Source organism: Perognathus longimembris, chromosome 28 (assembly GCF_023159225.1).
Source record: "Perognathus longimembris pacificus isolate PPM17 chromosome 28, ASM2315922v1, whole genome shotgun sequence".
In the NCBI taxonomy this organism is placed as follows: domain Eukaryota; kingdom Metazoa; phylum Chordata; class Mammalia; order Rodentia; family Heteromyidae; genus Perognathus; species Perognathus longimembris.
This window is the reverse complement of record NC_063188.1, coordinates 27,583,257-27,606,158: the sequence shown is the minus strand read 5'-3', so window position 1 is coordinate 27,606,158 and position 22,902 is coordinate 27,583,257. Positions and strand designations below refer to the sequence as shown.

The 22,902-nt window shown below is 37.1% G+C and overlaps 1 protein-coding gene across 1 annotated transcript; it reads left to right on the top strand.

The window, feature by feature from the left end:
• Positions 1-19,624: 19,624 nt before the first annotated feature.
• Positions 19,625-22,257, top strand: Agtr2 (angiotensin II receptor type 2). The gene is made up of 3 exons (XM_048336704.1): positions 19,625-19,673; positions 19,830-19,889; positions 21,098-22,257. Exon 3 carries the CDS (start codon positions 21,133-21,135, stop codon positions 22,219-22,221), a length of 1,089 nt encoding a protein of 362 aa, XP_048192661.1. The 5' UTR covers positions 19,625-19,673; positions 19,830-19,889; positions 21,098-21,132; the 3' UTR covers positions 22,222-22,257.
• Positions 22,258-22,902: the final 645 nt, after the last annotated feature.

Here is a 22,902-nt window from a genome sequence, read left to right as displayed (position 1 = left end):
CAGCACTGTTCTTTCTGCTTAGGAGTGTTTTTGCTATTCTAGGTCTTTTATTGTTCCATATGAATTTCTGGATTGCTTCCTCTATTTCATTAAAGAATGGTGTTGGGATATTAATGGGTATTGCATTGAATTTGTAGATAGCCTTTGGCAATATTGCCATTTTGATTATATTAATCCTCCCAATCCAGGAGCATGGGAGGTTTTTCCATTTTCTTAGTTCTGACTTAATTTCATTTTTCAAGCTTTTAAAGTTCTCTTCAAAGAGGTCTTTCACTTCTTTGGTTAAGGTTATTCCTAGGTATTTTATGTTTTTGGGGGCTATTGCAAAAGGAGTTGCTTTCCTGATTTCAGCCTCGGTCTTCGGGTTGTTAGCATAGAGAAAGGCCGTTGATTTTTGAAGGTTTATTTTATATCCTGCAACTTTGCCAAAGTTTTGTATCAGCTCTAGTAGCTTGGGGGTAGAGTCTATGGGATTCTTTAGGTATAGGATCATGTCATCTGCGAAGAGAGAAAGTTTAACTTCATCTTTTCCTATTTGAATCCCCTTTATATTCTCTTCTTGCCTAATTGCTCTGGCTAGGAATTCTAGTACTATGTTGAAGAGCAGGGGAGAGAGTGGACATCCCTGCCTTGTTCCTGATTTTAAAGGGAATGGCTTTAGTTTTTCACCATTTAGAGTTATGCTTGCTGTTGGTTTGTCATAGACTGCCTTGATTATATTCAGGAATGTTCCCTGGAATCCCAGTTTTTCCAGGGCTTTTAGCATAAATGGGTGCTGGATTTTATCGAACGCTTTTTCCGCATCCAGCGATAAAACCATGTGGTTCTTTACCTTGCTCCGGTTGATGTGGTGGATTACATTAATTGACTTGCGTATATTAAACCAGCTTTGCATCCCTGGGATGAATCCAGTTTGATCGTGGTGTATGATTTTTTTGATGACCTGTTGAAGTCGATTGGCCAGAATTTTGTTGAGAATTTTTGCATCTATGTTCATCAGGGAGATTGGTCTGTAGTCCTCTTTCCGTCTCTGCCTGGTTTTGGGATGAGGGTTATACTGGCTTCATAAAATGAGTCTGGCAGTGAAAGTTCTCTTTCAATTTCATTGAAGAGTTTGAGAAATATTGGAGTGAGTTCTGTTTTGAAGGCCTTGTAGAATTCTGCGTTGAATCCATCTGGACCTGGGCTTTTCTTGGATGGGAGATCATTTATTGCTGTTTCTATTTCAATACTGGATATGGGTCTGTTTAGAAGGTTTAAGTCTTCATAGTTGAGTTTGGGGGTATCAATTTTTTCTAGGAAATCATCCATTTCTTCCAAGTTCTCGAATTTGTTGGCATAAAGGTTTGCAAAATAGTCCCTTATTATTTTCTGAATTTCGGTTATTTCTGTGGTGATGCTACCTGTTTCATCTCTTATCTTGTTTATTTGAGTGTGCTGCCTTTGTTCTTTGGTCAGGTTTGCCAGGGGTCTGTCTATCTTGTTGATTTTTTCAAAGAACCAACTCTTTGTTTTGTTGATTCTTTCGATGGTTTTTTTTGTCTCTAATTGATTTAATTCTGATTTGATTTTAATTATTTGCTTCCGTCTATTGACTTGGGGTTTGGCTTGCTGTTCTCTCTCCAGAAAATTAAGGTGCTTCCTTAAATTACTGAGTTGCTGTTTCTCCAGTTTGTTGATGTATGTACTCAGAGATATAAATTTTCCTCTGAGTACTGCCTTTGCTGTGTCCCAAAGGAGCTGGTACTTTGTGCCCTCAACTTGGTCGAAGTCCATAAACCTTTGAATTTCTGTTTTAATTTCTTCAATGATCCACTGATGGTTCAGCAGTGTGTTCTTTAGTCTCCATGAATTGTGGGATTTTCTGTGGTGGCTGAATGAGTTGAGCTCTAATTTTATTCCATTGTGGTCTGAAAGAATGCAGGGAATGATTTTGATACTTCTGAATTTGTACAGATTTTCTTTGTGCCCTAAGATGTGATCTATTTTGGAGAATGTTCCGTGTGCTGCCGAAAAGAATGTGTATTCTGTCCTTGCTGGGTGGAATATTCTGTAGATGTCGATTAAGTCTAGTTGGTCTATGCAATTGTTCAGTTCTGTGGTTTCTTTGTTCAGTTTTTGGCGTGTTGATCTGTCCAGAGGTGATAGTGGAGTGTTAAAGTCCCCCACTATCATTGTGTTTGGGTCTATGAATGTTTTTAGAGCCAGTAGTGTTTGTTTGATGAAGTTGGGTGCTCCTGCATTTGGCGTGTAGATATTTAGGATGGTTATTTCTTCCTGTTGGAGAGATCCTTTTACTAGTATGTAGTAACCTTCTTTGTCTCTTCTTACCTTTTTTAATTTGAAGTCAATTTTGTCTGATACTAGGATTGCAACTCCAGCCTGCTTATGGGGGCCATTTGCTTGATAGATTTGTTTCCAGCCTTTCACTTTTAGAAGATGTTTACTTTTGCTGGATAGATGTGTCTCTTGGAGGCAGCAGAAAGTTGGATCTTGATTTTTGATCCAACTTATGAGCCTATGTCGTTTGATTGGAGAATTAGTCCATTAATGTTGACAGTTAGGATTGAGAGGTGATCGTTTGTTCCTTTCATTATCACTGTCTTGTTTAAAGCTGTGTCTTCCCATTTCTTGATCTAGTGTTTACTAATTAGGGTTCATTTCTCTGTCTGTGTTGGGATCTTGATTATTTTCCCTGTATAGTACATCTTTAAGGATTTTGTGTAAAGCTGGTTTGGTGGAGATATATTGTTTCAGTTTTTCCTTATTGTGGAAGACTTTTATTTGACCTTCGGCTATGAAGGAGAGTTTGGCGGGGTACAGAATTCTTGGTTGGTAGTTATTTTTATTTAGAGTTTGGTATACTTCATTCCAGGCTCTCCTTGCTTTCATGGTCTCTGCTGAGAAGTCTGGGGTAATTCTGATTGCTTTTCCTTTATATGTGATTGTTTTCTTTGCCCTAACAGCTTTGAGTATTTTTCCTTGCACTCTGCTGAAGCTGTTTTGATCACAATGTGTCGGTGGGAAGTCCTATTCTGGTCTGGTCGATTTGGGGTTCTAAATGCTTCTTGTATTGTGGGAAGACGGCGGAGGAGAGGCTGAGCCCTGCAGAGCTCCCTCCGATATCGTAGTTTTCTCACCTCATAGAAACTGTTTCTCCGAGAAAGACAGCCAAAGTAAGTTCTAACAGTACAGGGATTCTGAATAGGAAGGAAAAATCGACTTTGCTGGTCTGAAAACACAGTTTTGAGCTCCGGGCGGCGTCCCGCCGCGGCACCAGCGCCGGCTCCGGCACAGTGCCGGGCACAGCCCCCCGTACTCCGCGCAGCTAAAGTGAGAAATACTCCAGACGGCAGCTGAGCATGGAGGACCTGACATCGCAGAGACAGCGTGAGTACCCCGCAAAAAAAAAATTATTCTCGCTTGTGCCCACAGTCCAGCTTCTGGAAGGCATCCCTGTCCCCACCGCCAGAGCAAAGCGCCATCTTTGCCACTGGCATAGGGTCAGACCAGACTGGAACTGAAGCGGGCCTGGGGAAAGCGAAGTCAAAAAAGCCATCTTTGAAAAGGGCAGGAGGGGCGGAATCAGTGAGAACCAGCTCCGCCCAGAAGAACGCCCCCTGCCCTGGTGGGAGGCGAGTCCGGGGCTTAGCCAGAGGTGCCCCGCCCTGCCCGCCGGAACTTCTAAACTTAAAGCAAAAGCTGCGAGCAGCTACCAGGGGCACGGAAACACCAGACAGAGGAACAAACATTTCCGGGGACAGCTAAACGGTCCCGTCACAGAGGAAGCTAATTCCCAGCCCAAAACGGAGCTGCATTCCATAGCTACCTATGCCAAGGAGGCCGCCTCCCTCAGGCAAGCAACTCTCAGTGGAGCAAAACAGGCCAGAGGCGCCACGCTTTGCTGAGTTCACAGTCTAGTCAAGTCCAGGCATCAAAGGCAGCGGCCCCACAGCAGACAGAGGAGCCACAGTTCCTGTGACTGCCCACGTCCCCATTGACAGAGGACGCCCAAGGCCTGCCTGCAAGCTGTGAGAACCTCAGAGACCCACGATTGCACCAACAGGGGAGAAGGTCAGAACAGAACCACCCCTTGCCAACTGAAATCAAGTCAAACCAGCCAATCAGGAAAATAGACTGCAGTCCATTGCAGGGAAACCAGAGACTGGTTTCTTTTTCTTTTCAAACATTTTTTTTAAACTTTTCTTTTAAATTTTCTTTTTAATTTTTTCACACCTGAAACATCATTGGCTGTTTTTTTTTTGTTTTTTTTGTTTGTTTGTTTTCCATTTTTACTGGTTTGTTTTATCAAGTTTTTTTTTGTGTTTGTTTATTTGCTTGGGTTGTTCCTTTTCTGTTATTTTCCTTTTTATTTACTTATGCTTCCTTGTTAAATAATTTTTCTCTGTTTTGTGTATCTGTCTTCCAGTATTTTTACTTCATTTCTCTCGTTGCGTCCTCTTCCTTTAAAAATTACTTTCCTATAAATAACACCTACACCCTTTTCTGCTAACTCTCCAGTGTCTGTCATTTTATCAATGTTCTTTCTACTGATTCTACTGTTCTCCACATTTCCAAGTCACTGAAACTAAACCAAAATCACCACCCCCCCCCCAATACACTTTACTCTATTCTCTTTACTACCTCCAACTTACCCTCCGGACTTACTGCCTGGACCTCCAGGTTCCATTGACTCCTGGTTATTGGATAGAGGGTATCCCAGCTTAATACGAGTGAATCAAAGGGGTTCATAGAGAAAGCCAGTCCTAAAAGAACTTAATATAAAAACAAGAATTGCGTATAAGGTAGTAACATTAAATAAGTAACCACTGAATACAGGCCCAGGATCAGATGTTATATTGAAATTGTATTCTTTAGGAACACCAAATCTAACTTTATAGACAGGTATACAAGTTATCTGTATATAATTGTGAAATTGTAATATTTACACAACAGTGCTTGGTAAGGGCTGCTTTGGGTCTTAAACAGTGCTCACAGGTGCTGGTAGACTGGCATTCCCAATTCAAATGGGCAGAAGAAACACAAGAAAGATGGCAAATAATGAAGTCTTATCCCCCACCCAAAACAAGCAGGAAGCAGAGCAGTCAATCAAAAACATAGAAGAAAACCCCCAAAATGCTCTACAAAGTTTACTGATAAACATGATAAATGAAAAGTTTGAATCTCTTCAGTCAATTATGTTAGAGCGTGAGGAGGCAAAGCAAAAATTAATGGAGAATTTCATGGCATCCACAAATAGAAAGATAAGTGAGCTTCAAGAGTCAAATGAAAAGATAGCTACCCAACTTAAAGATTTGAGAGACAACACTCAAAACCAAAGTAATGAAGTTAATGAAGTAAAGAAGTCCATACAGGACCTAAGAAATGCTTAAATTATCTTTTACTGCCTGATTTATCTTGAATCTATATTTCAGGATCTGGCTTGTAATATCTCATTTCTGAACTATTTGTTCCAACACAGTGAACTTTCAGTGCCAAATGTGCTAATATGTGTATTATTCCCCATTAATTACTTTATATTCTAAAGGATGAAACTATTGGTTTCATATTCATGTCAAATTCCAGAGACTGTCACAGTACCCATCACATGAAAATAGATGTTCAAGAAATGCTTTGTTAGTGAATAAACAAGTGTCTTAATGGAACTTCTTGGATTTTATTTTATTTTATTTATTATTTTGCTAGTCCCGTTGCTTGAACTCAGGGCCTGAGCAGTGTCCCTGGCTTCTTTTGCTCAAGGCTAGCACTCTGCCAACTTGAGCCACAGTGCCACTTCTGACCTATTCTATATATGTGGTGCTGAGAAATCGAACCTAGGGCTTCATGTATATGAGGCAAGCACTGTTGCCACTAGGCCATATTTCCAGCCCTTTGGCTTTTATAGTCAAAATCAAAAGAAACATATATAAATTGAATCTTAGAAGTTATTTTCATATGGGGTGAGAAAACTGCGATGTCGGAGAGAGTATGAACACATAAGATGATGTTAAGTGAAATGAACTCCATGTTATGGAGACAATTGTTATATCACAGTTGTAACTACTTTCAAAGTCCTGTGTGTATCTGTAGCTTCTATTATTGATGATGTTCTTGTATCACCTTCCTGTGGTTGTACCTACACTATCTCTGTAATGTTATCTGAGTATATTGGAAACCGTGTATACTGGTATTGGAAGTAGTAAATTGAAAGGGAATACCAAATTTGAGAGACACAGGGTAAAAAAAGAGAAACAACTACAAAAGCAATACTTGCAAAACTGTTTGGTGTAAGTGAACTGAACACCTCGGGGGGGGGGGGAAGGGAAAGGGGGAGGAGGGAGGGGGTATGAGGGACAAGGTAACAAACAGTACAAGAAATGTATCCATTGCCTAACGTATGAAACTGTAACCTCTCTGTACATCAGTTTGATAATAAAAATTTGAAAAAAAAGTTATTTTCATAGATTCTGGCTTGGGGCACAATTGTAAATCAGTTTTTTTCTTAACAAGCAATCAGGAATTTTTCCAAATGGTTTATAATATACTTAATCTTTTCATTAATGGTTGAATAATTGTAATTGAGATTAAATAATTTGCCTGGTGTATCCAAAATTTGAATTGTACAAATAAACTCTGTGTGACACAGGTGATGAACTTATTTAGCTACAAACTTCAGATTGCATTTCATTATATGACTTTAAATAGACTTGAAATGATAGTATATCAAAGCCCATGACAAATATTTGCTGCAGCAGGTGTTATTATTTTGGATCTAGAAACAATATAACAACGAAATCAAGGAGAAAAAATTAACTCCTCAGTAGATTAAAAATCCATATTGAATATAAATTTTTGAATGGGAAGTTGTCCAAAAATTTAAATGATAATAAGAATAGACTACCTTGTACTTTGTTTCATACTAATTAAAACACTTTTAACATCAAAGGTAAAACTTTAAAAACCACATTCATTCAAGAACTATTGAGCTTCTTTTTTTATACCACATTTGGCTCTAGAACCTGACGTATCAATTGACCAAAGAACCTAAATTCTTGATAAGTAGAGATGACTTTCTTGTATAAGAGGACAGTAAACAAAAACATGGCTATATGTATGTGTACATGTGTGTGCCACATTAAGTTATGGTGAAAAATAGCACATTAGTGGTATTTTATTTACGGAGAAGTTAAAATTTTCTTTAATATGAAGATAACATTTGAGCAGACACCTGAAAGAAGTGAGTAGGTCATATGTTTCTTGGGGGAAAGAGAGTTCCGTGTAGTGGGGATACTGTTTGCAGTCCTTGGGTGTAAAGTGTATTTGGTGAATCAGAACCATACTAAGGATGTCTGTTTGACTGAAGTGGAGTGATTGGGAAGAAAGTTGTGCAAGATTACATGTTAGTAATGGCTTAGTGGAGGGGTGGTAGTGGAAAAGCAAGGGGCCACAGATGATTAAATATAGGGTTTTGTAAGCTATGGAAGAGAGGACTGACATGATTCACATCTATTTATGTATTTGCTTCTTTATTTAGTTACTATATATGTAATCTTTCAGTGTTCTTCACTGTTTTTTACTATGTCAAATTTTAGATTTTTTTGTTTATAAGTCAAAGTACTTAGTTATAACAACAAGCAGCACTTTTGGGTTATTATTATTAATAATAACAGGCTTTATTATTAATTTTAAACAGCACCAGTGTAAGAACAACCGGAGTAATAATTGGGACAATATGCATAGATGCTATCACTTACTTGGTGCCTTCTCTATGTACTTCACATACATGTATTTTCATATAGTAGTCACAACTACTTGAAGAGAGTTACTGGTATCCTTTTGTGAGCTTGAACCACTCAATCCTCAGGAAATATTTCACTTATGCTGCCAGTGTATTTATTTTTGTCTTTATAGATCCTGTTTTGGTATGAAGTGTTGATACATAATAATATGGTATATGACTGATTTACATGCTTTTGGCTTGTTTATAATTACAGAGATTTAATAAAATGGTAAATGTTAGTTTGTTATACTATATTCCAAGCAATGTAATACATGCTATACATATATTGGTACTTATAACTTAGATGTGTTAAGTAACTTATCCAAGGTCACATAAAGTAGTAAATGGCACAATAGTTACCAAACCTAGATTTGTCTGCCTTAGGGGCCTGTGTGTTTATAACAAATATTAGAGTTTATACACTAAACATAAAAATTTGTACACATTCATAGGGGCAACCTGTATACATTGTATAATATTTAAGTCATTTTAAACACATAGATTTCTTGAACCATTTATCACTTATTTTTTTGCCAGTCCTGGGGCTTTAACTGGGTACCTGGGTACTGTTCCTGAGCTTTTGTGCTCAAAGCAAGCAATGTAACACTTGAGCCACACCTCCACTTAAGAGTTTCACAGGCGTTGCTGCCTGGGTTGACTTTGAACTGTGACACTCAGATCTCAGTCTCTTAAGTGGCTTGGATTACAGGTGTGAGCTGCAGGAACCCATGTATTACTTCCTTATCTTCAAAATATTCAAACTTCTTTCTTTTATCAATTTGAAATATGCAGGGCATTCTTATTGCTTGTGGTCACAATACTGGGCAATAACACACCAGAATCCTCAGTCAAATCTAACTGCTCAATGATAAATTCACCCCACCCCCAGCTCTCCAGGCCTCTGGGAGCTCTCTCAACTGCTAGGAGATCAATTTTTAGATTATCATGTGTGAGACCATGTGGTATTTATTCTTCTGTGTCTGGTGTAGGTAACTTAAATATTTGTGCATCTTCTTTTGTATAATGTCCATTGAGGTCTAATTGCTCATTTTAATTGTTATATGTTTTTATTATGCTGTTGAGCTTTTAGTATTTCCTCTATGTCCTGGATACAAACCTTTTGTCAGATGTATTGTTTGTAAATATTTTCTGTCATTTTGTAGGTTATGTATTTACCATGCTGACTTAATTTCCTGTGGTCCAGAAGTTTTTTTTTTAATTTAACTAATCACATTAGTCTATTTTTATTTTATTTTCTGTATTTTCCCCCATTCTAATTTCCTGAAGCATTTCCCTATGTTTACATATATTATTTTTGAAGTTTTACTTCTTTTTTCTATATCTGATCATTTTTAATCATACTGTATTAGCGTTCATATAATTAATAATTTTGAAAATTTCTTTACATATGAAACCATAAAAATAAAGCATCAACATAGATGGTTCTATTTTGTGGGAATACAATTTCTTTTTTTTTTCTTTATTGTCTGAGTGTGATACAGAGGGGTTACAGATTCATATGAAAGGCAGTGAGTACATTTCTTGTTCTACTTGTTATCTCCTCCCTCATTTTCCCCCTCCCTCCTCCTCCTTCCCCCTCCCCCCAAGAGTTGTGCAGTTGTTTTACACCAAATGGTTTCTAAGTGTTGCTTTTTGAATGGTTTGTCTTTTTGTTCTTTGTCTCTCGATTTTGGTATTCCCTTATATTGACATATTCAATCTATTCTCAGTTGATCTTTGGTGAGAGATAGTTGTCTAACTTTATTCTTCTTATTGTGAATATACAATTTTTTTCCAATACCATCTATGAAAAAATACTTTCTTTTTTTTTCAATGCATGTGCTTAACAAATTTGTTGGTTGGTTATAGTTGTCCTCTAAGCTCTCTCTTCTGTTCCACTGGCCTATGTGTCTGCTTTTATGTCAATGATTTATGTTTTTAATCAGTATAGTGTATGAATAAAGCTGGGTGGAAATATATTGATACATTCAGTACATATATTTGCTGGTCCTAGGTCTTGAACTCAGGGCCTGGACACTGCCACTGAGCCTCTTTGTGTTCAAGGCTAGCATCTCCCACTGGAGCTACAACATCACTTCTGGCTTTTTCTGAGTAGTTATTGGAAGTAAGAGTCTTAGGGACCTTCCTGCCCAGGCTGGCTTCAAACCATGATCCTCAGATCTCAGCCTCCTGAGTAGTAAGGATTACAGGTGTGAGCCTCTGGTGCCTGGCTTAAAAATCTTTTTATGTGGATTCTATGTAGTATACTTTAAGTGCATCATTTATTTCCTTTTACATCTATAAGCATAAATTCATAAGAGGTTGGAACCCTAAGTCATTCAGAGTAGCAATATACTCTTTTTTCCCATCTCCTTTTTAAAAAATTTTTATACTTATTTATTGTCAAAGTGATGTACAGATAGGTTACAGTTTCATACATTAGGCCTTGGGTACATTTCTTGTACTGTTTGTTACCTCCTCCCTCATTCCCCCCTCCACCTACCCCTTTCCCTCTCCCCTCATGAGTTGTTCATTTGCTTTACACCAAATGGTTTTGCAAGTATTGCTTTTGGAGTCATTTGTCTTTTTATCCTTTGCTTCTCGATTTTGATATTCCCTTTCACTTCCCGAGTTCTAATACCAGTATATACAGTATCCAGTGTACTCAGATGAGATACAGTGATAGCACAGGGACAACCACAGGAAGGGGATACAAGAGGATCATCAACAAAAGAAGCTACGGTTTCACATGGCGTGTTGAAAGTAATTACAACAGTGATATAACGCTCATTTCTATGACATGGAGTTCATTTCACTTAGCATAATTTTATGCATTCATAGGAGCATAGCTACTAGGCTTTATACACAATGGAATTTTATGCCTCTATCAGAAAGAATGACATTGCCCCATTCATAAGGAAATAGAAGAACTTAGAAAAAATTATACTAAGTGAAGTGAGCCAGACCCAAAGAAACACAGACTCTATGGTTTCCCTCATAGGGAATAATTAGCACAGGTTTAGGCTAGTCACAGCAGAGGATCACAAGAGTAATATACTCTTAAGTGCCTATAAATTAATAGCACAATTGCACACTTGCTTTGAGGTCAGCCTCTGTCCCCACCAGCCACATTATTGCCTTGATCTGTCCACATGATACACAGGTTGTTTATCTAATCATTTGAACTGACTGGTCCTTGAGACCAATGATGACTGTGGCTTGGATATCACTTTGAACATGTCACATGTGGAAAATGCATTTGTTATTTCAGTATGTACCTCACAAGATACCAAAACAGTAACAAGGACAAATGCAAAGATTGCTGAAATAAAAAAAAAATATGGAGAGGGACAGGAAGAGGAAGGGTATAAAGAAGTGTGTAGGGAGAGATAAGGAATACTCTGCTATTGACTCTGCCATTTATCCACACAAGTATCTCAACAGCCAACTGTCTTCTGCACATTGTAAGAGGTTCTACCTTTTCACTTTCATTTCCTAGTATAAAGTATTCCAGAGGAGAGGTGGCTCTGTTTTATTTTCTCCTCATTTATTTCCTTATCTTAAGATTTCTCCTAAGACATTCTCATGTTTGCAAAAGCCAAAAAAGAGAAAGAAATTGTTATGGAAAGTTTATCCTTTGAAACACACAATAAACTCACAGAGATTTATATCTATATTCCCAGAATTTGGTTCAAAACCTGGGTAACATGGCAGGCCTTGAGAATGTGATCGTTGAAAGAATGAATTCTTAAATAAAGCTCAGGCTGCAAAAATGATATGGATAATGTTAACAGTATTCTATGTGAGCACAGTGAGGACTAGCTCACATTATAAAATATTGAAATAAACTTTTCCAGTAACAACCATATTTGGCTCAGTTGGCTGGTGAAGGGGGTAGTCTCTTTCATTTCTTCATTCTCCATGTGCTTCCTTTGAAAAGCTGCATGCTTTCTAGAGACAGAAGTACCACTCTCCCTGTAGCTCTGACAATTGAACATGCAAACAAACTCAGAATGACCACAATCAACTTACTGGTCCAAATCAATTAATTATTTTGACGGATTAGCTTTTCAATAACTGAAGCAATGAACCTGAATCTTGCTCATATTTTTCCTCTGTCCTTCTATTGCATGTGTACTGTCTTGCAGAGTGGAGAAGTATTACTATCCACATATTATTATTACCTAGATATTTAATGGAGTTCACACTTCCCATTTACACTCTCTTTCATAGAGGTGCCTGGAAATTCTCAGAGTATTTGACAAGATTTCAAGGGTAGGACTGAGTGTATACCTCAGAGGTAGCATATGAGGCATTTGGTTCAATGTCCATCACTGAAAAGCATAATTCAAGGGAAAAGCCAAAGTTTTAGGGAAGTGCAAAATCTTTTCACCAATAAACTGACTTCCAAAACAAACAAACAAACACACACACACACCCACACACACGCACACAGACAGACAGACACACACACACCCACACACACCATTCTCTTTTTGTATATGTTTATACTTCTTTTTTTTTTGCCAGTCCTGGGCCTTGGACTCAGGGCCTGAGCACTGTCCCTGGCTTCTTTTTGCTCAAGGCTAGCACTCTGCCACTTGAGCCACAGCACCACTTCTGGCCGTTTTCTATATATGTGGTGCCGGGGAATCCAACTCAGGGCTTCATGTATGCAAGGCAAGCATCCTTGCCACTAGGACATATTCCCAGCCCCAGGTTTATACTTCTTTAAGAGACTGTTTCAGCCAGACACCAGTGGCTCATGCCTGTAATCCTAGCTGCTTAAGAGGCTGAGATCTGAGGATCATGGTTTAAAGGCAGACCAGGCAGACTTTATCTCCAATAAAGTCCCCAAAATGTTGGAAGTGGAGTTGTGGCTCAAGTGGTAGAGTGCTAGCCTTGAGCAAAATAGCTCAGGGACAGAACCCATGCTCTGAGTTCAAACCTCAGAACCAACATACACACACAAACTCATGCACATGTGAACACACACACACACACACACACACACACACACACACACACAGACTGTTGCATTACTCCATAGGGATTTGTATAGTCAATTAAAAATTTTAAATAAATTTAACATTGTAAACAAATTTATATAATGCAACTGCTCTAATTTAAGGCTATTTTACTTATTGACTTTGTCTTAGCTATGAGCACTTATCTTTCAGTTAAGTCAACAAAGAAAAAATTTATTTTACAACAGCATTATCTTTGTTAGATGAAATATCCTGTTACTCTTTGAAAACATTTTTTATTCACTTTTATCTAGAGAATACCAAGATGCTTAGAAATTACTCTTTCATCAGGGCAGTTAATTGCTCTTGTGCTTAGTATTTTCTAGAAGGTTGGAGCCTCAGTTCTGTAACTTACTAGCAGTTTGACCTTGGGCAAGTTATTTAACCTTTTTGTTCTTCAATCTTTTTATTTCTAAGACAGAGAAAGTAAACATCTTTTAGAATTGTTGCAAAATATATGTGTGCCCAGCACAGTACTTAATTACCCTCTCTGTATTTTATTTACAGTCTTTAAGTTCAGTACCTCCCTCACAACTCTCTGGGGACACCACGTCTTCGGAAATGAAAAGTAGCTTCTTTTCACAAAAAGTTGAAGGGGCCTTCAAACAGAATCAACTCAGGAGGCTATTTACATAACATTTATTTTTTTGCAGTAGTGCCAAAGAAACCTTCCAACTGGGAGTTTAGTGCAAATGAACGCAACAGGAATGTATAGTTAGGGAGAAGTCAGCTTGAGCTAACAGTATTGAATGCTCATGGGACAAGTGTTTAGTTTACTACAATCTGCAGGGCCACAGATCCATGCCACTACAAATAACTAAAGTGCAATGAAAGATGTAATACTACTCTGTTCTTGTATTGATTTGTTATGTTTGTTTTTCAAGACAATGTCCTTTGCAATTTCTAGGCCATAGTTCATATTTTAAGCTTAAAACAGAAGAAAAACTGAGGTAAGACATCAGGAATAATGCAAAGTAAAGGTTAATGAGCATCATATTTCTTTTAGAGATGATGCCAGTTTTTGAATTATATAGTGGTGGTAGTTACATAGTTTTGTGAATATACTAAAAGATCCTAGATGAGGTTATGATATGTGAATTATATCTCAATTAAAAGAAACAAATATGGGAAAACAAGTTTGGTTGTGTGTCCCACAAATGAGATCAGTACAGAACAGAATTGTTAATACTGAAACAATAAGCAGTAAGATAATTGTAAGGAATATTCCCAGCTTGTAGACACATAGCAAATTATTTGCATTGTCAATCCTGCTGCCATTTACAGATTTTATAAATCTTTATTAAAAACTGAATCCCAGTATCTGTAGGATGAAGATATCAAAGACTAAGCAGTCTCAGAATTCTCAGTCATAACCATCCTGTTCTCATTTCCTTGGAGTAAAAACTTTAGGATCCATCCAGGACCCCACCCCAAACCTCCTGACATCTTGATTTATGTTCTAATTCTAAATTGTTTTGTGTCTCACAAGAGAAAAGTACACCCAAAACTCTACAACTCAATTTAAAAAATATTTTTAGGAGCCTACAGGATAAGTGGGAATGAATGATCTCCTTAAAGCCAAGCAACCATTTGCTTCTGAATATTTACTCTGAATGAATGACTAGTTTTGGAAAGAGTTTTATTTGCCTGTTTCCCTTTTGTGTTGTTAAAGGATTGCTCTCTTCACTTAAAAACTCTGAGAATGTGTCTTATTAATTAAAGCAGAGCTTGAATGACAGCTAGGCTGCCTAGAACAATGACTTAACTATAAGCTTCAACACATAATAGTAATAAGCAAAATAATGTCCGAACAGAGAGTCCTTGGAGGCAATACTGGTGGAAATGATGGCTTGGAGTGCTCATCATTCGGGCTTCTAGACTAACAATTTTTGGTAAGAAGCATCACAGAGCTGAAGTGAAATATGATCATAGTTACCAACTTTCCTGGTATGATTGATTCAAGCTAGATTTCTCCTATTTGTTGATACTTGGAAGGAGATGGTCTTATGTCAGGGTCTTTTGGGTCTTACTATGTAGCTCAGGCTGTCCTGAAACAGAATGCAGACTATACTGCCCTCAAATTCAGATTCTTCTGCCTCTGCTTCCTGAGTTCTAGGATTATAGGCATGTGTCAACATGCCTGGCTCTTAGCCCCTACCTTAAAGCATGGTCTTATTAATCACAGGATATCTCTGTTTACAACTGGCTTTCCCAAACTGCTCAGTTACAGCAGTACACATGAAAACTACTAGGTTTACCTGTTGAATTTGATAAGGCATATGATGTTTCTGAAAATGAGACATGTTTGGAACTAGACAGATTTGATTCATTCTGGGCTCACAGGCTGATTGGAAAGTGGAGCATTTCTATTTTAAAACAATAATCTACCACTAAGGTAGCACATCAGTCTAGTGAAAATTTCGTTGGTACAAGTGGCACCAATATTCTGAAGGTCTCGAGAAGGTTTAGTTTCTAGGCCTCAAGGCCTGAGGATCAAACACCAGATAGACCCACTACCCTTTGAAAGATTTGATCTCACAATCTCCCCAAAATGTCTTGTTTACTTGAGAGTGGTGTTTAAGTATTATGAAAACAATTGATTAGCTTTGAGAACTTTTCAGTTTCACTCAAAGTAATCACTTTAGTCATAACAGCCATAAATGTCAAATCACCTAATGAAGAGAACAAATATAGACAGTTTTTAATTTTTTCCAAGTGAGTTATATAACATTGGAGATGGTGTTTGGTGGAACTACAATGTTACCTTCTGTAAGATCCTGCTTTGAACATGGTGCTCAGGCCTGCAGGTGTGTGGTAAAAAGACATATTGAAATTCTCCTTTTTCCCTCTGTGCTTGAAACGAGATTCAGCTGGAAGTAATTGGTCCAAAGAATGTACTGAGTCAGATGTCCATTCATCTCACTGCACCAATTCTACCTTGTTAAGTGATTTAATAGCCTTCCCCATTGAATGTTCCACCTGGGGAGGACTCCATGCAGATGCCCCCACCTGTTTAAGTCTGTGCCCAGTACCTGTGTTACCTAGGTAACTGACACCTGGAGGCAGTTTCCGCCCCCCCCTTCTCTTAAGGTCACATCCAATCCACAAGGCCATACCTCCCGCCTTTCCCTACATAATCTGGCTCAACACGAGTGCCTGCTCCTCTGTCTCTGTCTCTCTGTCTCTCTCTGTCTCTGTCTCTCTCTGTCTCTCTCTCTCTTCCTCCGTCCCTCCCTCCCCCCACCTCTCTTCTTCTTTCCCCTCTGTCTCCCCATGCCTCCATCTTGTGTGGGCTGGCAGTTTGCTCTCCCCCCCAATAAACTCTTCTCTTCCTGAACCATATGGCAGGTTTCCTAGGTTTCCTTTCCAGCTAACCTTACACTCATCAGTATGTCATACCTACACAGATAATTCACTGGGTGCATTTAAGCACTTTTGTCATCCATTTAACTGAATTTTTATTTTTATTTCTGCAAAGTGGTCAATCTGACGGCTACTTTTAATAAAAAAAATTATCTTCCCCAGTTTCTTTTATGCTAACATTTTTGTTCCCAATATTTTTACATCCAAATAAAGGTGTGATTTACTGATGATAAAAAATTTCTTAACTACAGTGCATTCAAGGAACAGAAGATCTAGAAAAGTATCAATTAAATTACCTATGGAAAAGAGAAATGACGGAAGATTGATTTGAATTATGGTTGTGGGGTGTGTGTGTGTGTGTGTGTTTTGAATTTGGGAGAAGTGGAAATGATGTTAATCTGGATAGGGATTCAGAGAGGTGTATGGGGTGGTGGTGTTAAAATTAGTGTAAAAATCTCAGAAAGTAAGGTCCATATATATCATTCCATAATGTGCACATCTCATTCCCACCCCTGAAAACAGGGCATATTTGAGCCCAATTTTGCATTTATGTATTCCCTTTCTCCGTTGAAATATCATCTGTATATAGGGAGGAGAGTAGTAAGGGAAAATAAGATTGTCTTCTAAATCTGGCATGCTTTCAGCAGAGGAGAAATGCTTCTGAAGAACATTCAAAATCTGGTTCTGTAAAATTTATGTCAAGTAATCTCATAAAAAGCAATAGTTACTCTTTAGGAAAAAATAATGTGATTTACCATTGTTTAATTCTACTAATCCAGCTGCATTTGTCTTGAAACTGATTAATTCATTTAAATAACCCAAAGCTTTTAAAGTCAATCATGTAGTGAAAAAAATTACCCTTTGTTCCCACGAGAGTGCTTTTTTGTCATGTGTTGCATTAAATGGCTAACATTTATTTGACTCTCAAAAGTGTATTTACATTGTCAGCTTAAGTAGGAGTTCTTTTTGGAATCAATAATATACTGTATTTTTTGCATCAAGTGATGTCAATATTATTGCTATCCTTTTTTTCTTTTAATTCCCTATAGTTGCAAAATTTTTCTTTGGCTTTTGAAAAATTTTTGCTTCTAAAATTATGAAGAAACAAACTCAATGTCTCTTTAGTCATCAGGGAAATGTGTGTCTCTTTAAACTTTATTTACGTCAGAACTTAATGTAGTGAAGGACAAAAGCTCTAGACAAGGTCCCCTGTTTCTAGGAAGTGTTCAAGGCTAGGTCTCCCAGAGGCAAGCCTTCAGTTTGCTCTTCAAAGTTTATAGCTCACCTCCTGTCTGTTTCTTTGCAAAGGGCATGGAAGAAGGCTAGAAATAGAGCAGGGTGGGAATCTGACCCATTGTGATCACTCAGGAGTCTCTGACTTGGAAAATTCCCGTGTATATGGAAAAAACAAACGTTTGAAATAGAGGGAGAAGCCAAGCTTAAACAGTAAAACCAGGTCCCATTTCAAGTCTCCTGCCGATAAACATATGTGCTCCTCATTTCCCAAGCATCAGTTTTCCATCATTTGGCTAGAGCTCCAACTTGAATCTGTCCAGAACACAGGAAACAGAGATTTGGAGATTTAATAAAGTGGTGCATATGTATATTAGGTGTTTTTTTGTCAATGTTTCAAACTCAATCTATCCATAAGAAATGCAATAATGACAAAGCTTGGAGTACTGTATGTCTCAGGCAAAGAGTAAGTCTTCTAACTGGTTCTGTCTGCCTCTAGATTCAATATCAATTGATTGACTTCAATATCAATGTAGGAACAGAAAAAGGTGAAAAACCAAGTGCATTTTGTCATCATATTTGTATTTTTTGTAATTTTTGTCGTTTATTGACAGCTCTATCCTTTCTGTACTGCATTGAGTGGGTCAGCTATGAATGGCAAAGGACATCCTCCTCTTTCTAGAGCATATAGCAACAGATAGGTACACTGTTACTGTTTCTCAGCAAAATACAATCTGTAGAAATCCTTGGATTCCTTTTATCTATTTAACTATCTTGAATCTCTAGCTATCTGTACAAACTACAGAAATTACACATTTCTTCTCCCTGGTCTCCATTTTGCTAATAAACTAAGAAAAGTACTTCCCCTTTCTTAGCCATTCTTCAAACCTCTTCCTATTTTTTGATGCTTTTGAAATTGCTGATGAATGGTCCACAGTAATTTTTTTTCTAGGGTTGCATGTATCCCTTTTGCTAGGACAAAGAATAAGATTAGAGGATCAATTAGCACTTTGTCTAGTTGTACAGAAGTTAAAAGCATGAAGTCTGACTTTAGTTTGCTTTAGTCAAAATTCAGATGTCTTTGTTTAATAGCCGTGTGACTTCTGAAAAATTATTTCAGGTCTGGGCACCTTTGTTTCTTGACTGCTAAAAAGGTGGCATTATTAATAGCTTAGAAGAACATCTGCCATACTCTAGGCATCATTTTGAGAAAGTATCTTCATTTAATCTTTGCAAGTTCACAATGTAGGCAATTGACATCATCTCCATTTCTCAGATGAGAAAACTGAGCCATGAAGCAAGAACATTACATGGCCAGGGCTACAGGATTAGGCTTCTGAAGCCAGATGGTTGGCTGTAATGACTCACTATTAAACTATTGAGCATAAAGGACTTAGCACAGTGTTAGTCACACAGCATTCATTGTCACCTACTGTCATCTATGACCATTACCCTCCTTTTGTCTTTGTGTGTTTTCTTTTTCTAGCTTCTACTACTCTGGTTGTGCAAAATTGATATCCTTACTACCAAAAGAAGAAAAAAATAACAAAAGTTATTAGGCTTAAAATGCTATCTAATCCTTCTTTGCCTTGTGTGATTTTCATTTAAGCCACAAATATGCTAGTCATATGAAAAGAGACATGAAATTTTAATACCTTTTCTCCATCACATGAAAATTTTATTCTTCATATCATCACACTGCCCCTTCTTTCAACAAGCCAAAAAACTGTTTAAAGGGAGAAAATTGAAAAGTTACAGTCTTCAAGTAAAGTTGCTGCATTTTTTAAGAAATGGGTAAAATTTTCAAAAAGTACTGTGGGACTCAAAAGACGTTTGCAAACAAAGAGTCTGATATTAGAATAAAGTTTCTAGACTTTATTTCTTAACTCATTTAGAATGTCAGTATCAAGGAAAAAAGAAAGGAAACTCTGCAAATAATTATATTCCTCTTTTAAAGTAAGCCACTGACTTCAAAATTCTCTAACACATTTGTGGAAACTTCATTTTTTGTTTGAGATTTATTTGAATGAGCTGTTATGATTGGAGACAGTGAGAATTTCAGATTAATGTTTTGCAGCCAGAAAAAAAAAACCTCTGGAAAGCTGGCAAGTGTTCATAAGTCAGCCCTAGAATTATGTAGGTTGAAGGCTCCCCAGTGGACAGACTGAATATATAAGAAGGAAACCAGAGATCTGGTGCTATTACGTCCCAGAGCCTAAGCGAACGAATAAGCAGAGAATTCAAAGCATTTCTCAGCCTGAAGTTTGAAGGTAAGTCTGAACAATTTATACATACTTGACTTGGAAAGCTGAACATACATTAAATAAAAATGTTTTTGTTCATGGACGAGATTTTCATTTTTTTCTGTATTTTAACACTGTGTTCTGCAAAAATCCTAAATTATTTAATTGCTCTTTCTCTTACAGGAGTGCATTTGAGAACTAGGCAAGCCGAGTTATAGTATCTGCTTTAAACTTCAGCAACCAGTAAGTCTTAGTGGATTTATTTTCTTGATTATTTTGTGTTCATTGTAAGGTCATATAAGAGAATGAGCTTTAGGCAAAAATCATAGTCTGTTGCTTATTAGTAGGCTCTTTGGTGACAATATTATAACTGGAACTATTTATCTGTATATACTTTGAAACTATCTGAAGTAATAGTCTTTCCTCTGCTGTGTTTATCTTCAGCTAATTTTCTTTTGTTTCAAAATAATGTTACCTATTAAAAACAGGCAAATATTCTTCAAACCTGAGCACTGATTATAACATTTGAGAGCAATACTGATTTAGTTCGGAGAAGATAGCAGAGAAAAAAAGTGATAGAACTATATCCTGATTAGTCAATTGATGTTCAATTCTTATTTCATTGAGCAATCTAAACTATTCTTGCTGACTCTGGTACAGGTTTGGATACTTCTCTTTTCCTTATCCTAACTGAATTCAAAGTATGTTATTTTCCTTTTAAATAAACTGAAGTTGAGTGCATGTATATGTATAAAATGAATATTTGCTATTAAAATCTAACAGAGGGCTTTTAGAAATGTGCACATGTGCTATAATTCCTACTCAATTGTGTTAAATTAATGGAAAAATTGAATTAAAGATCTTATTTTTAATTAGTAAAAGCCAACCATGATCCCCTATCCCAATATGTTCCTTCTGCATAGTCTTTCAGTAATTTGTACACTTACCTATTTTTTTCCATAGATTATGTTACTTACATTTTCCATAGCTATAATGATTTGTATGTAATTAGTTCCTTGAATAAAGCATTTCTCTATGAAACAGCAGACAGCAGTATGATTTCTAGAAAGTACATAGATGGATGTAGATGCTCAAGTGTTTAGGAAATACTAGCCTTTCTTATTTTAGAGTTCCTTATTTGTTTCACATATTTTTAACACTGTCTAGACTTTATAATAATAAATTTCTATATGTATTTTAAAAATGTAATTGAAAAGAGGAACAAAATGTAGTTTTGTTCAGAATTTTCAGTCCCTAAAGCTAAAATGTCTTATTTCTTACTGTTGAGAAATTTATTTTTTCTTCCTTGAGAGGTAAAATCCATACTTATTCCACAGATATGATCCATTACGTAATATTTTCTTACATTTTTTGTCTTTGACAAACTTTCAAAATCTTAATGACTTAAATATACTCTGAGCTTTTTATGTATGTGTTCTTCCCCCCTACAGAAAGTGTTAGAATTGCGAGTTGCTGACATTTCAGTATGAAGGACAACTTCACTCTTGCCACAGTCAGCAAAAATGTCACCAGCAGTCTTCACTTTGGACTTGCCAATGTCTCTGGCAATGAGTCTGCCTTTAATTGCTCCCACAAGCCATCAGATAAGCATTTAAGTGCAATTCCTATTCTGTACTACATTATTTTTGTGGTTGGATTTCTTGTTAATACTGTTGTGGTTACACTGTTTTGTTGTCAAAAGGGTCCTAAAAAAGTGTCTAGCATTTACATCTTCAACCTGGCTGTAGCTGACTTACTCCTTTTGGCTACTCTTCCTCTCTGGGCAACCTATTATTCTCACAGGTATGACTGGCTCTTTGGACCTGTGATGTGCAAAGTTTTTGGCTCATTTCTGACTCTGAATATGTTTGCAAGTATTTTTTTTATTACCTGTATGAGTGTTGATAGGTACCAGTCGGTCATTTACCCCTTTCTAGCTCAAAGAAGAAATCCATGGCAAGCATCTTATATAGTTCCCCTTGTTTGGTGTATGGCCTGTCTGTCATCATTGCCAACATTTTACTTCCGAGATGTTAGAACCATTGAATACTTAGGAGTAAATGCTTGCATTATGGCTTTTCCACCTGAGAAATATGCCCAATGGTCAGCTGGGATTGCCTTAATGAAAAATATTCTCGGTTTTATTATTCCTTTAATATTCATAGCAACATGTTACTTTGGAATCAGAAAACATTTACTGAAGACCAATAGTTATGGGAAGAACAGGATCACCCGTGACCAAGTCCTGAAGATGGCAGCTGCTGTTGTTCTGGCGTTCATCATCTGCTGGCTTCCCTTCCATGTTCTGACCTTCCTCGATGCTCTAGCCTGGATGGGTGTCATTAATAGCTGTGAAGTTATAGCAGTCATTGACCTGGCACTTCCTTTTGCCATCCTCCTGGGATTCACCAACAGCTGCGTTAATCCCTTTCTGTATTGTTTTGTTGGAAACCGGTTCCAACAGAAGCTTCGCAGCGTGTTTAGGGTTCCAATTACTTGGCTCCAAGGCAAGAGAGAGAGTGTATCTTGTCGAAAAAGCAGTTCTCTTAGAGAAATGGACACCTTTGTGTCTTAAACCTATTAGTAGAATGCATGTAATCAGCATAGCTACTTGTTTTGATGCTCAAGTGTATTATCTTTAAATGTCTTTGGCAAACTCAGTTTCCCCCTTATCTAATCTTTACTCCCTCTAGCAGAACAGGAAACAAAATGTAACTAGATTTTATCCTCTAGTGATTTCCAGAAATTATCCAATTTTTCTGGTGTATTGGCACAAGATTATCACTGATAAGACATATCCATAACATTTAAGTAATTGAGAATCTATCTCAATTTATGATTATTAATGAATTATGAATGATGGTTGAGACTTTCCAGGATTTATTACAAAATGCTAATATTTCTTAAGAGAGATTTATATCCATTTCATTATGCTTTTTTTCCTCTTGAACAAGGGCCTGTTTTGAATTCTCATTAATTTACAAGGCATTATATGGTGAGAGATGAATACTACGTTGATTACAACACACTAGTCTCAGCTGAGCACGTTACATTAGATTAGTAATGGATTATCAGGCTCTAGGAATATGCTTTGTACTGTTAAGAAATTAAGAGTTTTATTCCTTTCACATTTCATTTAAGTATGGCTTTATATTTGTATACAGATACATATTGAGTAGGACTAGGAATATAGATGAAAATCACAGTTACTCTTACATTTTACCTTATTTTTTACAGTTACATAAAGTAGAATATG

What these genes read in the sequence shown, in the direction of transcription:
- Agtr2 (XM_048336704.1), top strand. Translation starts at nt 21,133, where the DNA reads ATGAAGGACAACTTCACTCTTGCCACAGTCAGCAAAAATGTCACCAGC.